Source organism: Sinohyriopsis cumingii, chromosome 8 (genome assembly GCF_028554795.1).
Source record: "Sinohyriopsis cumingii isolate HCF-2022 chromosome 8, ASM2855479v2, whole genome shotgun sequence".
In the NCBI taxonomy this organism is placed as follows: domain Eukaryota; kingdom Metazoa; phylum Mollusca; class Bivalvia; order Unionida; family Unionidae; genus Sinohyriopsis; species Sinohyriopsis cumingii.
The window spans coordinates 90,591,991-90,607,046 of NC_142968.1; the positions used below are offsets into that span (position 1 = coordinate 90,591,991).

The 15,056-nt window shown below is 36.6% G+C and overlaps 1 protein-coding gene across 1 annotated transcript in view; it reads right to left on the bottom strand.

Annotated features, from left to right (window-relative positions):
- Positions 1-15,056, bottom strand: part of LOC149794128 (peroxidasin-like) — a 53,738-nt gene that overhangs the window by 25,908 nt on the left and 12,774 nt on the right. The window contains exons 5-10 of the mRNA XM_089968119.1: positions 10,568-10,762; positions 9,541-9,807; positions 7,644-7,931; positions 5,901-6,019; positions 2,914-3,064; positions 1,666-1,926 (exon numbers count right to left, since the gene is read on the bottom strand). Of these exons, the coding sequence (XP_089824245.1) occupies positions 1,666-1,926; positions 2,914-3,064; positions 5,901-6,019; positions 7,644-7,931; positions 9,541-9,807; positions 10,568-10,762 (1,281 nt within the window). The remainder of the gene's footprint in view (positions 1-1,665; positions 1,927-2,913; positions 3,065-5,900; positions 6,020-7,643; positions 7,932-9,540; positions 9,808-10,567; positions 10,763-15,056) is intronic.

The following is a 15,056-nucleotide window of genomic DNA, read 5'->3' on the forward strand; positions in this document are numbered from 1 at the left end:
AGATTATTTAATACACCTTCTTCATACTTCTATCGAAAACTCAGCAAATTATATATTTTTGACGCGTATAGTGGACCAGTTATCTTGTTTCAGGAAAAGCTACTGATTTGCATCAAGTTTCACTTCAGACAGGTGACAGGTCAAAAACAGTAAAGTCAGCCGCAAAAGGAAAATAATCTTCTCTTTCCGATTCGAGTTCAATATTTCGACTTTTGAAAGAGACTTGGACGTTTGGCAAACAAACATCCAGCGCGAATTTAATTTTATATAGTTGTACATTCAGAATTTTAATGAAAACATTATTTTTTTTATAAAAATCAAACCGTTTTGAAAAAAGTCTTAAACTATTGTTCCCATTGCCATTATTGATGAAGTGTCATTGAGTTGTTATGACGTCATTGAAGCTACAATGTCTGAATGACAATCTCTGGCTTAAGGATAGTTCAATATGGCCACTATTTACATCTGAGGCTTACTCCTTAGAGTGTGTTACCTCCACCTTAATGCTGCGATTGCTCCACTGCCACCGCGAGGTAAAATCTGCTAGAGAAACTCGCAGAAAGATTTTAAAGGGTTTCTTTTTAATAATTTTTAAACTTTGGGGACAATTTGGCCAAAGTAAATGATGAAATATAAAATATAAAGCTTACGCTAGATCTAGCGCTTGTATAGTCAATGTATTGATATTTTCATCATGAATTCATCATTAAAATAACAGAAATTATATGTAAAAGCGAAGCTGACTTAGGGGTCGAAATGTTTTTACTGGCAGAAGCGTTGTTTATGACGTTATCTGGCGAGTAGTGTCACACTTAAGGCCTTTTCGGTCATGTGGCGGAAAAGGTCGAGAATATTTCGAAATTTTTAGCCTGTGTCTATAAAGCCCCAATCAAACCCATCGAAATATATGGTTTATAACAGGCCAATGGAAACGAATTTGCTGTGTCTATTCAAACCGGAAAGTGATAATGTTTGACATATTTTGAGTATTTGGTGGGCTAAATAACGTCTCTCCATGGAATGAAATTGCGTCTAAGAAGCTGACGCTCAATCTAATGCAGAATAACCAACTTCGAAATATCACCATATAACATGCAACAAAGTTTGTCATTTGTATTTGACGACTATTCTGTTAACATAATCTACAAAATAAGTGTTGTAATAATTACAGTGTTAAGCATTTACGGCATTAAGTTGTTACCGCGAAACTGCTACCTTTTTGTTGTCTGATGAGCGACGTTTGTTATTATAATGGGACCTTATTGAGAAACTAGCGGTATTAGTGGCGAGAAACCTTATTCACTGACATTTTTTAAAATTTAAAAGTGTTATTGCTGAAAATCAGGTTTAGGGCCTAATCAGGTCAAGTGTTTGGGGGTGGGGATGGGTCTAAAATTTAAAAAGGGCTCTGGTTTTCTTCGAAATGGCACCTGATCGAAAGTCTTTATGTCTGGTTACTCAAAATTTGCATAACACCCAAGAAACGTGCGCAAAAATAAAAATATGGTAAAATTTCAAGTGACAAGTGACTGAAAGTTATGTGTGTGTGTGTGTGTGTGTGTGTGTTTGTTCAGCCTGGGAGGTTATAGAAAACCTCGGCCTCTCCCCCATTTGTCCATGAGTTCAAAATAAGTATTTAGGCAGTTGAATGCACCAATTACTTACCTATCGATAAATCCGTAGCATTTTCAATCCCATTGCTGGCTATGCATTTATATTTGCCAATATCTGTGTTCACATCCACATTTGTAACAATAAAGTTTCCTCCTGTGAGAGAGAGGTACTTGCTTCCGGTCAGAGGTTGTCCATCCTTTGTCCATGTGATTGACGGTTGCGGATCACCATTTCCGGTGCATTGTAATGTTATCACTGGCTCAGTTCCGGTTAAGGGAACCAGGACTTGGTTCACTTTGGCTGTTACAACCTCTGTATCAACAGAACAGATATAATATGACTTATTTGAAAGTTGCAAAGTGAGACAAATACACTTTTTGCCCTGTATACTTGAAATATTTTAAGTACAAAATTTTAAGCTCTGTCTAAAAAGATGACGCTCTGGAACTTAACACGGAACGAAGTTTTATTCAGCTAATCACTGGAAAGTTTGCTAAATTTCGATAAAAATATTATCATATATTATTTTTACTTTCGTTTTTCAGGTTGAGTTTAAATGTTGCTCTCATAATATCTCGAGAATACATAGTCTGAAATGATTTTAACTGTCTGGATCTTCAAAACTCTTTCACTAGAATATTGTCGATACTGATCATTTTAAACGTTGCTAGATTTTTCGACCTCCGACCATGTTGGCTTTATAAAATAGTCACTCTATGATGACTTTTAATTTTTCCTCACTGTGAATGAAGTTAGCACCTGAAGTGCCAAAGAGCTTCGAAATTCTGGTTTACTAACTGTTTTGACTCCGACCACAAAAGACCATGAACTTGAAGAAAAAAAAAATTCTAAGCCGATTTATGTTTGTACCTAAAAGTCCAAGATAAAGTGTCTGAAACCATTGGAGTTCTTTTGTTATTGTTTGTCAAAAGCTAACTTCAGAACATAACAAACCTAACGGAATAAAAGCACCAACGGATATAAAAAACAGATGACGTAAAGACTTGAGTGTGTCATAGTAAAGATAAACAATATACAGCAAATAATATCTTTTGTATATACCATAGGCATTAAATAAAATGAGGAATTCTACAGATGAATCAAATGCTGTGTCATAACCTATGCAGAAATAAAACAAGCAGAAAAATGCTGGAGTGAAGTAAAGAACATGCCAGAGTAATGTGAGTAAGAGGTCAGAGGTCAGCCACTGAATCTTATTGCACCAAAAACGTTTTAGAAAGTAATAAAGCTAGCAGATAAGCAGATATGTAAGCATGTACATATAAGTAAAAGGCTTACTATGGACGGTGAGACTAGCTGTTGCAGACGTGGATCCCGCTACGTTGGTTGCAGTACAGGTATAGTCCCCATTGTTAAAATGATCGACATCTATCAGAGTTACTGAATTATCCGGGTTGAGTTGGGCATTCAAAGGTGGTTTGTCACCCGTCTTGGAAATATAATCAAAATCTTATTAACGAAATAATATGTAAAGGTACAAATATTTTAGTAATGAAAGGGAAGTATTAGGAATTAATATTTGTTGGTTGACTAAAGCTAATGAACTTAAACATGAACTGTAAGCGCTGTGTCATGAAGATCGATGTGAAAACGTCAAAACTGATGAGAGTATGTGGATAGGAAAATACGCATCTCAATATCGGAATTGATGGTGAACAAGCTGAACAAAATAGAAAGTTCAGAGACCTAGGATATCTTATTACGGAAGATGGAATGTGTGAAGACGAGGTAAAAACATGAACTGGAATCACGAAATATGTATTTATCAAGAATAAAGAACTGTTACCGCTGAAAACATTAACTAAGATTTTGAAAAAGAAGTTGTCAAAACCCTGTTATGGAGTGTAGCATTGTGTGGATCAGAAACTTGGACTCTTACGAAGCAAGACAGGGGATGGTTAGATACGTTTGAGATGTGGGTTTTGAGATGTATGCAGAAAGTCAGTTGGGGTGACAGGAAAACAAATGAAGAGCTAATAAGTTTTGTAAGCGAAAAATGAATATTGATGCAAGTAAGATTGGAGGGAAAGAAAAGATGGAGAGGATATATCTTGAGAAGTGAAAACCTATTACAGAGGAGGAAATGGATGGAAAGCGACCATGAAGGAAACCAAAGCGTATGCATCTCGATGCCCTCAAAGATGAGCATTCAAATGAAGTGATGAAACGTAGATTGATGACAAGAGAAGAATGGGAAACAAAATGAATGCCTCAGACCTGCAATATTGCAGAAAACTAATGAATGAATGAATGAATGACTTATTGGAGAGATCTAACTAAATGTAACTTTTACTTGTACCTAACGCTTTACGTTGGTACAATATATTATGTATATGCAACAATGTGTTGATACCGTGTATAAAGTTGTGAATACAAATTAGAAAAGCCAAAATAGATATCGTATGACTAAGCTATGAAAATGTATCAGTGTATTGATGAAATATACAAAGCATCTCGATTTAAGTATTCATGAATTGAGAATTATTGGTTAGAACTGTTTAGATCTGGTACGTATGAAATAAAGTTATTTTTTTTCTTCTCTTAAATGTTCATTATCAGCAAATAATTAATATACGGGAGGGGCTGTCAGGTTTCATGCAAAAATGTTATGTAGATATTCAATAACTTTTAATAATCGGAAATCTTCTGTAAGTATTTGCTGTCCATGCGCTTTTTTTTCTTAGTTAATTTCTTGTCTGACGTATAAAAAAAGTTTTACATTTCACATAAAAATGCATTAATCACATTTTTAATTTGCATTCCATGTTTTTTAATGTCAAATATCTTACAATTTTTAAACTTAATCCAGTTTCTTTGAATTATATTATAACATGTTTGGCATCTATTCGAACAACATTTGGTTACCCAGGCGTCTCTTTCAATCAAGTTACTTTAGACATGGTAAGAATTTGTTTCGAGTTATTGGGTTGTAGATTACTATTGATAAATTTAATTCTTTCCTAAACATTTCTCTTTTCGTGACTGCGTTGAAGTAATTGTTCATGTGTCCGTACCCTCAGAAATATATATTTAGAATTTGTAATTAAATTTCATTTGATGGTGGGTTAATCCATTTAAAGTTATCTCAGTTGATCGGTCAATTTTCTTTTCGCTTTGACTAACAATTTCCTAGCTTTGTCTGCTGTAATTCTGTCAGCCTATTCTTGTTTGCGTTTGTGCTTTATAGTTGTTATTACTAACACATTAAACGGAATGCTCACATTTATGTTTTCAGAGACAAGATTTCAAGTTGAATTATTATGCGTATCATTTAGTTTAATATAAATATCAATATAAATATGGGTTCCTTTTCGCACTCTCCATATTACTAAGGATTCATCAAAAATCTCTTCCAGAGCTTTCTCAAAGAATTCCCAAGTTACTTTTCGCGTTCATTCCTCATGTTGTCTAATAGTGTCTCTTCCATGTACCCGAAGACTTGCTTATCCCATGTTGACATTATGGTGCTGACATGTATGCTTTTTTCTGTATGTAATAATTTACATTAAAGTAAAGCACATAATGTTCAAGTAGTTTTAAAAAATCATATTTGAATCACGGATATATGTTTGTGATTTTTGGGGTGGATGGGGTAACTTCTCCCGCTTATGTGCTAGCTATACGTGGAGAGCGTGTAGACTTCTCGCGCTGGAGTGGGTTTCTCGCACTTTTGGATCGCTGCTTGAATTGATCGTTCGTCAAGCTGGCGCGGAGTAGACGCAGGTAGAACTTTCCGCTGGAATGTACTCCGATAAATCAGCCCTTCAACCGTGATGATGTTGATTTTCAGGTGAGGGGCGGATATCACATATTCATTAAAAGCTGCAATTATCTGCATCCAAATATGGCTGCACACATCGGATTACATTTTATACACTTACCGGTATTTCTCGTGTCTGTGCAGCTACCGTCAGCTGTAGAGTTCTTTTGGTCAGATGTATATTTTATATCCTGAACATATCATACCTTTGGCGACCTGTAAATCTACCTGGAATAGCACAACTCTCTGTCATGTGGCCATTCTGAATTTCGCGCTTGATATGGCTGTTACCAATTACCGGTATGTGTCTAAAGTGTACGAAGGTTTGTTCCGGAAAGATTTGCATGGAGCAAAATTGCATTTTTTAATGAACAGATCACACCAGACCTACCTATCGTCCATTAGCATCAGCACATATTTGGGGGATTGATTTATCGAACTAGCTGAAATGGTGAATAAAATAGATTTATCAAATATTGATATACAGATATTAAGGCTACATTACCAGAGGGAACGTCCATTTGACGGTAGCTGGTGGATTGCTGACGATGTCACAACGAATTATTACGGTGTCTCCTTCGTGAACGGATTGAGTCTTGGGTCCCCTGATAATCTGAGGCGTACCTATGATAGAACAATACTTTTTGTAATGTGCTAGGAAACGATTACCGTGTAATGGATTGGTCAGGTGAATTTGATTAAGTTCATATGACTTATGGGAGTTAGAAGTGACTTAGTGGTAGGCAGCGTTGACTGAAAATTTTGAAGGCCGCCATCACATTTGTTCAAAGAGGCTCTTTCTTGTATTTGCTAAATCTAGACGCTTGACATTGCTTGTTCCATTCAATAAGCACCATCAACACTGGAAAACGGAGTAAAGTGGTAGCGGTGGGGGTGCTAAGGCTTGGTGGTGGTTCATTTAAAGGGGTGTGATATCATCTTAGTTACTAAGCGACATGAACACATGGATAAGTGCTAACCACATAAATCAAAAAGATGCTTAGCATTGTTTCAATTTTTAACCATATAATAACCAAGAACCAAGGACGGGCTCATTATGTCGCACGATAATTATCTATCTAACACGAGGCTGTCATTCGAATATTTACTTTTACCAAATAAAATAATGTTGGTGCAATGTCGTTCTCATGGCGCCATACGAAACAGTGACTATATGCCATAAAGCTGGGAAACAGAATTTACATTGTTTGCCCATTTAGAGTTTGAATGGAATTCAATATCTATACAACATTGTTTGCCCTCTTAGAGTTTCAGTGGAATTCAGGATCCATGCCACATTGTTTGCCCATGCAAAGACTGAATGGAATTCAATACAACATTATTTGTCCATTTACAGTTTAAATGGTTTTCAATATTTATGCCACCTTGTTTACCAATTCAAAGCTTAAACGGAATTCAATATTTAAGTTACATTGTTTGCCAACCGAGATTTTAAATGGAAATGAGTATCTGTACCACATGAAATGAAATATCTATAACGCATGGTTTGTCCATGTTACATTGTTTGCCAACCGAGATTTGAAATGGAATTGAGTATCCGTACCACATGAAATGAAATATCTATAACGCATGGTTTGTCCATGTTACATTGTTTGCCAACCGAGATTTGAAATGGAATTGAGTATCCGTACCACATGAAATGAAATATCTATAACGCATGGTTTGTCCATGTTACATTGTTTGCCAACCGAGATTTTAAATGGAAATGAGTATCTGTACCACATGAAACGAAATATCTATAACGCATGGCTTGTCCATGTTACATTGTTTGCCCACTGAGAGTTTGAATGGGATTCAATATTTATACCACCTTGTTTGCCCACTTAGAAATGGAGTTCAATATCTATTACACAAGGTTGCCCACTTAGAAATGGAATTCAATGTCTATTCGATACGGTTGCCCACTTAGAAATGGAGTTCAATATATACTCTACACGGTTGCCAACTAAGAGAAATGGAGTTCAATATCTATTCCACACAGTTGCCCACTTAGAAATGGAGTTCAATATCTATTCCAAACGGTTACCCACTAAGAAATGGAGTTTAATATCTATTCCACACGTTTGCCCACGTGGAGTTGGTTAAATACTATAACAACTGCAAGCTTCTCTTCATGAAAATGTGTTTATTGATTTGACATTTAACTCATAAATATTGAATGTTATATAAGTAAATATTTTGTAGCTGTCCGTCTTTGCTTCCTTCATACATTGTACTGAATACTGACCTGATGTTGTGACTACAGTTCTTGCTTCATCCCTCTCGTAGATGTTTTTGGCGGAACAAATGTACACACCGGCGTCTGTCTGCTGTGGGTTTGTTACAGTTAACGTGCTTTGGCCATTATTAGTGCTGATCCCACTGGTAACTGTGACATTGGATCCATCCAGCATCACGTGGTACCACGTGACTCCTGGAGTCGGACTTCCGCTGACGTCGCAGGTAATGGTAAAAGATGGAGTAGTTCCAGCTATCACGTTGATAGTTGCAGGGTTCGTAGTCGCAACGACACGATCTAACAAGGTTATAGTAAAGATACGATAAGAGTGTTGCTATTGTGTTTGTACACAGTTCAGTTAGTATCTGTATTTAAGAACTATTTTGTGCACACGTATCATAATGTACATTAACACAGTCCACGTGATGATCATCAAAGTAAAGTGTCTTGTAGTTTACAAGGATCCCAATGAAATCGAGGAGACTACATTATTAACAAGTCATCTGACCACACTCACCGTACTTCCCTTTAGTAAATTATAACAAGAAGAGGAATTTAATACTACTACTACTACTACTACTACTACTATTAATAATAATAATAATGATAATTTCTGCAATTCTGAAAACCAAACTACCGAATCTGTACCTTTATCAAGACCTTTGCAAAGTTTAGGTTGTTGTAAAGCCTTGTAAGTATTAGTCATCTGCATTACTTTCAAAGAATGTTCAAGTGACGCTGATGAATGACAACACGTATATTGTTATTCTATACTGGCAAACATGTTCATACACACTTAGGATTGTGTGAGGAATAAATTTGGCCACGTATGTAATCAGGATAGGAAAGTCATTGCAGAATAAGATTTGTTCCAAGGAAAGCATCTCTGACTAGAAACTTATCCTCTAGGGGCCCACATGCCAGGGAAAAATGTCAAACAGGGTTCATTTTTTCTGGTGATAAAGTCCGCTTTTAAACATAGTGATCCTCATTAATACACATAAAAAATTAAAATGATAAAGTATCGACTGAAATTATATTTGTACTTTAAAAAGAAAACCTTGGATTTGGTTTAATCTGAATAATTTAGCATATACTCGGAATAGGTGTTACAATGTATAGGTAGGTTAAGTTCTGAATTGAAACCGGTAGAATCACAGTGAACGAAGCGACTTTATGTGTGGATGACGTAATAAAAAGCATTCGATTAGCGATGATGCAATCAAAACACTATTTGATCATCATGTGAGATGGAGCATATCTCCAATGAGATAGGATAAGAATTTTCTTCATGGACCTTTTGACAAGAAAATTTTGCCCCTATATTATTCGCTTCGTACTACATTGAAGAAGAAGCTTCAGGCATATTTTACTTCCCAGAGTCCGCAAAACATAAGGATAATGAATTTGAAATAATTTGACAAAGATTTTAAGATTAAGTACATGAAATTTATTTACTTGTAGTTTTGCAATAAATATTCGACGTACATATCGACATCTTAATAAATGTAACCTTTTGATGTTTAAAAAAGTTAAAGAGATTAAAATAAATGAAACAAGATTGAAATTGATGGAGAAATTTAAGTTGGGTATATTTAGTTTAAGTACACTACTTACAAAATACCAAGTGACATAAAAACAAACCCCATGATTTAAAGTTACAATTTTAAAGAATTATACATTTTATAAAATCATTTCAATTCTTGTGATTTATGTTCCAGCAATTACTCAAAAGGTTATGCAGATATTTATTTTACCTATGTTTTTACTTAAAAATTACTTGAAGGCTTCCTTTAATTGAAGTTATTGAACTTTTAAATCTTAGAAAAGTATAAGTAACAAGTTACCTAACTTGAAAACTCCTTAAGAATGTATTTGTAATTTTTGTCTTTAATGATAATCTTACCAGTAACAGCCAGCTGAATTTGTTTGTCCACGGTGCCAAAGATGTTGGTCACCTTGCATGTGTAAGTTCCGCTGTCTGAGAGTTTGACATTCTGAATTTGAAGTCCATCCTGGACTAGTAAATACCTCCCTGACCCCAGAGGGTCGGTACTCGGCGTAAACTGTACGGTCGGCGGCGGGTACCCTAATGTCTTACATGGAAGGACGACACTTTGTCCGCTGTATGCTGAAACTACTTGTGTAGCAGCCCCCTGATAAGATGGTTTTGCTGAAGAAAAAATCAACCCATTTTGTTTAAAGAATAAATCAAATATTAGTAGAACCATTTAAAATTTAGGACAAAATAGTACCTATATATATAGCTTTTTAATGTTATCTCCTGCACAACCTTTTTCGGCCAAGGGCCAGATTGCATTTTATAAGAACACTCGAGGGCAGCAAACACTAATTTCTTTAATATAATTACTGTTCAGGGGCCAGATTTCTGTGTTGTTTAAATTTGCCCTGAGGGCCGGACAGAATACGTTCGCGGGCTGGACGCGGCCCCAGGGCCGGGGATTGTGCACCCCTGTTATAGAGTTTGATATAATTTCCACTTTTCCTTAGGTTAATTAATAAAATGGAGCATTCAAAATAAAACATCAGTGTAATGCAATCAATTCTAATTTTCGGATCAAGGTATTCCATAACTTCGTGTAGTCAGGTATTTGAATCAAAATATCGGCTTTTGTGCAGGGTAAAAGAGAGATTTAAAAATACATTTTTGGCATTAGAGTTTGATAGCTATTTACTTGCAACGGAAAGGATTTTGGTTCTAAAACTCATAGAAAAAATGGCAATATTACACCTTGACCATATACATATGTTACAATGCCTTCAGGACAGGATTGTCGCCATAATGTATATTGACTATATACACATTTTGCAATGCTACATGATAAGATTGTCTCTATAATTAGTATAATGAAAACTGGTTGATGAGCATTACTTTACTTACAAAGTGCAAAATACGAAATATTTCTTCTTACCAAGCGTACTACAGCACTGCTGATCGATCGAAAGAGGTCGAGCATCGTCCCCTTTGTCTCCCTTGGGTCCTACTGGTCCTAGTTGTCCGGGTTCTCCTTTATCCCCGGGAAATCCAGGAACACCATAATTACCCTGTTCTCCTTTAGGACCCGGACTTCCTGGGAAACCAATATCTCCTTGATCGCCCTTCACGCCTGTGAGGTGAAGAGCATAAATGAAAGATTGTATCGATTAGAGGTAATTTAATGGACGTAGCAATTGAAATAAATTACTTCCCTTTAACAGGTGTATGTTTCATTATGCATAACATTGTTGGTTGTTTCTTTAGAGAATGACCCCCAAAAGACGATACGTTTTTAAACAACCACGACTTATATCGATGTTGAAATTTAAAAGAAATGTTATTTGGTATCACTTTAAGAACAATATGTCCGAAAATTTGACAGTTTGCAAAATTTGGTTTTAAATTTCGTGATCTTTTTTATCAGTAGGCAGATAAACGGGGATTCAAGTTATCACCTCTAAAAACAGTAGGCATAATTTTCGAACTGGGAGGTGGAAACCACCCACCAACACCCAAATTATTCCTCAATGGGGTACCCATACAATTCCCAAAAAGCAACCTTCCTAGGTATGTTAGTCGATGAAGAACTCACATGGGCAGCTCACATTCAAGAACTCGTAACAAAGTGCAATCGAGACATCAACCTCCTCCGTAACATCAGAGGTGCGAACGTGGAGTGGGGGGCTGACAAAAAAAATACTCATAACTCTCTGCAGAGCGCTCATACGGGCTAAACTTGACTACTGCTGTCAGGACTACGGATCGGCGAGTGCCGCATTACTCCGGAAACTGGATGCAGTCCAATCTAAAGCTCTAAGGGCATGCACCGGAGTACTAAACAATATACCCCACTACACACAAGAAATTCTAATAATAACAGGATAACCTCCGTTAGAATTGCGGCGGAAGGTATTTACGCTGCGATACACTACCCGCGTATCAATACACCAATCCACCCATCGTTCGACCCAAGATCTTGTAAAATGTGACAAACCATTCTGCACGAAAGGGGAAAATAGAAAAATACCCAGTGGGAAAATAATGATAGAACTAAAAAGAGAACTGCAAATCATGAAAATCAACCCAGAGAAAATACGATACTACCCAGATCCCCGTGGATCTGCCCCACACCACAAATCGACTTTTGCCTACGAGAATTATGGAAGAAAGAAAACGATCTGATATTACATGCATACTAACTTACAAAGATAATAAATACGAAGCCTACACACAAATCTTCACAGATCTGTGAAAAACAAAAAATCCAAATAAAAAGGCAGCAGGGATAGTAATTCCAAAACTAGGCATCTCCTTCGGGAAAAAGACTACCAGACCAGTATACAATCTACACTGCAGAATTCATGGCAATATTATCGGTACTAATCTACATCAAAACATATCCAACAACTAAAACGGTTATTCTAAGCGACTCGTACAATGTACTGCAATCCTTGGCATCCGACCAATCAAAGAACAGACCTAATATGATTAACCATGCCAGCTTTCTACTCAAAGAAATTGAAGAAACCAACGAACAAGTCGAATTCGTATGGATCCTTTCCCACATCCTAATTCCGGGCAATGAAAAAAACACACACACACAGAAGCAAAGAACTACACAAATGAACCCATGGCCAAATACATTTGCCTGCATCATCACTGAAATACATATTAGTATCCGGAACAAGATAAATGCCATGTGGCAAGAACAATGGGACAAGTCGGACATTTGTATGCAATTATACAAAATAGGAAAATTAAGTATCTGAGCTTCAAAACCCCCTACGACATAACGATAATACATCTAATAAGAACATGTAAAACCCTACTGGCAGGATGAACAGGTAAACACATAAAAAGGGGGACAACTACAAACTGCCCCCACTGCCCAACTGCAGAAACAGTCGAACATGTGGTAAATACATGCTTATATTACAACCAGGAGAGCGCCGAAGTAACAGCCCAACAGGAACTCGTAGGAGAACGAAGCACATACCCGGAGTTACTAGTGACAATAAACAAGAATCTAGGTGGGACTTATACAACATTTTGAAATTCATTAACAAAATACTAAAAAGGGAACAAATATAATGTAAAGTGCCACTATAACATAACCTAAATAATAGTCGTAAAGAAAGAAAAAACCACACACACAAACACGAAAACCCTAACCACTAAATATGAAATAAGCCAAAATATTGCACACACCCCGATCCACGATAACAAAAGTCGGAGTGGTCAAACGACACTGCTTCTATCAACGACTATAAACAGTGGCCGGGGTGTTTTAAAATAAGAAATATTGGCTTAAATAAGACAAGAGAGGTAAACAAGGAAGCACCCACACATAAATCACTAGACTAATCAAATCTAAGATAATTAGCACCAAAATCATAAGTTCTAAAGTAACATCATATACTCGAAACTAGCCAGATGATCAAGGGACGCATAAAAAAAACCTTCAAATACCCAAAGACAATTTACATGGAGCATGACAGTAGTAGAGAAGACCAGGAGGCAAGCAGAAAGACAATAACATCAACGGAAACGGGAAAGGAAGAAAATAACTGCAATTAAGAAGATCGGGAAAAGGATTCAACACCATACAGAAGAAATGACCACTCGCAGCAAGAAGGAGGCACAAAGAACAGAAAGAGAAGACAACCAGGGCAGAAACCTCCTGAAGACTTGGGGAAAAGAAAGTATTGTTGAAAAACAATTGCCACCAAATAATAAATAAAGTGCAATCCCAAAAGTCCGAAAACATTTGAAATCCCCAAATAAATAAGAAACCCAGATCCGTACAACATCCTCCCCTCCATCCCCAGCGCAATTCACATATGTATGCAAGAGAGTGTGCGTGTACGGATGTGTCAGAGTGTATATTAATATAGCTTACATAATAATATAAACATGAATCGGGATATCTATAGCTTGCACATAGATAGCACACACACACACACACACACACACACACACACACACACACTCCCCCTCCTCCGCCAAACAAAACAAACAAACACACACACACAAATTTAGCACATAGGGCTTTCATTCTGGCCCACGAAAGCCAACAACTCGCTGGCCCTGAAATGATTCTGAATGGTTCTATTTCAAACTCTCGATATTTGACACCCAAATTAAAATCTCAAAATACGAGAGGCAACTTAAGCCTACACGATGTGACGGACTTTTCGAAAAATTACGTACGTACAGTACACGAAATTAAAGAACTACCACAAGATAGGAAATTTCACAACAAATATTTGAATCGAATGTGACCACCAGATGTTTGGCAATAGGATAGGAAGAGACCGATAGAAATAGGAAACTGGGCATTAATTTCAAACAAATGAATCAAAAACTGCTGCTGCTTGTGTACATGGTGACGGCCTTCAACGGGAAAAGACGGGGATGCAGACAAACACAAGAAGAGGTCGCAAGATGATGTTGCTGTGATGGGGATTTGGCGCGGCATTCGTCGCTCCTTTGTTTCCGGTCGCTTGCTCTGGTGACATAGTAATAGCAAATTATCGCACAAATTAAGTCCAAAATTGAGTTTAACGAAGGAATGCAATAGGACTCTATTGATTTTGGAGTAACAAATCTTCGGAGTTCAGAAATTATGAATAATCTGGACCAGAGATTTTCACATTTGCAACAACAAGAAAAGAATGAATTTAAACAATTTTTACTTGAATATGAGCACTTATTTCCAGATGATCCTACAAGAACAATCAATATCTACCATGACGTTGAAATTGTAAATTCCACACATGTGAAACAACACCCGTACAGGATGAACGCTCTCAAACAGGAATGCTTGAAAAATAGAAATTCAGTATTTTTGTACTGGAGAATGAGTTCATAGAGCCGAGTAAAAGTGGCTGGAGTTCAGCATATATACTTGTTCCGAAACCAGATAATACTTTCCGCATGTGCACTGATTAGAGAAAGGTGAACAGTGTGACTAAAACAGACTCATTTCCCTTATCAAGAATTGATGACTGCATTGATAAAATTGGAAAAGCAAAGTATGTCACCAAATTTGACGTTTTGAAAGGATTTTGGCAAATTCCACTGACGGAATGGGCTAAGGAAATTTCAGCATTCGTGACTCCAGATGGACATTAACAATATAAAGTGATGCTGTTTGGGATGAAAGTTTTACCAAGTACTTTTCAATGTTTAATGAACATGATTACCTCTGGTCTAGATAATTATGATGCTTATATTGATGATGTCATCATTTACATCGACACCTTAAAAGAACATTTAGCGACAATTAGGAAAATCTTTGACAGACTATCTGATGCAAGTTTGAAAATTAATTTATCTAAAAGTGAGTTTTGCCGTGCTTGTGTAACATTTCTAGGACATATCGTGGGACATGGACAGTTAAACCTAAAGATGGTAAGGTCAAG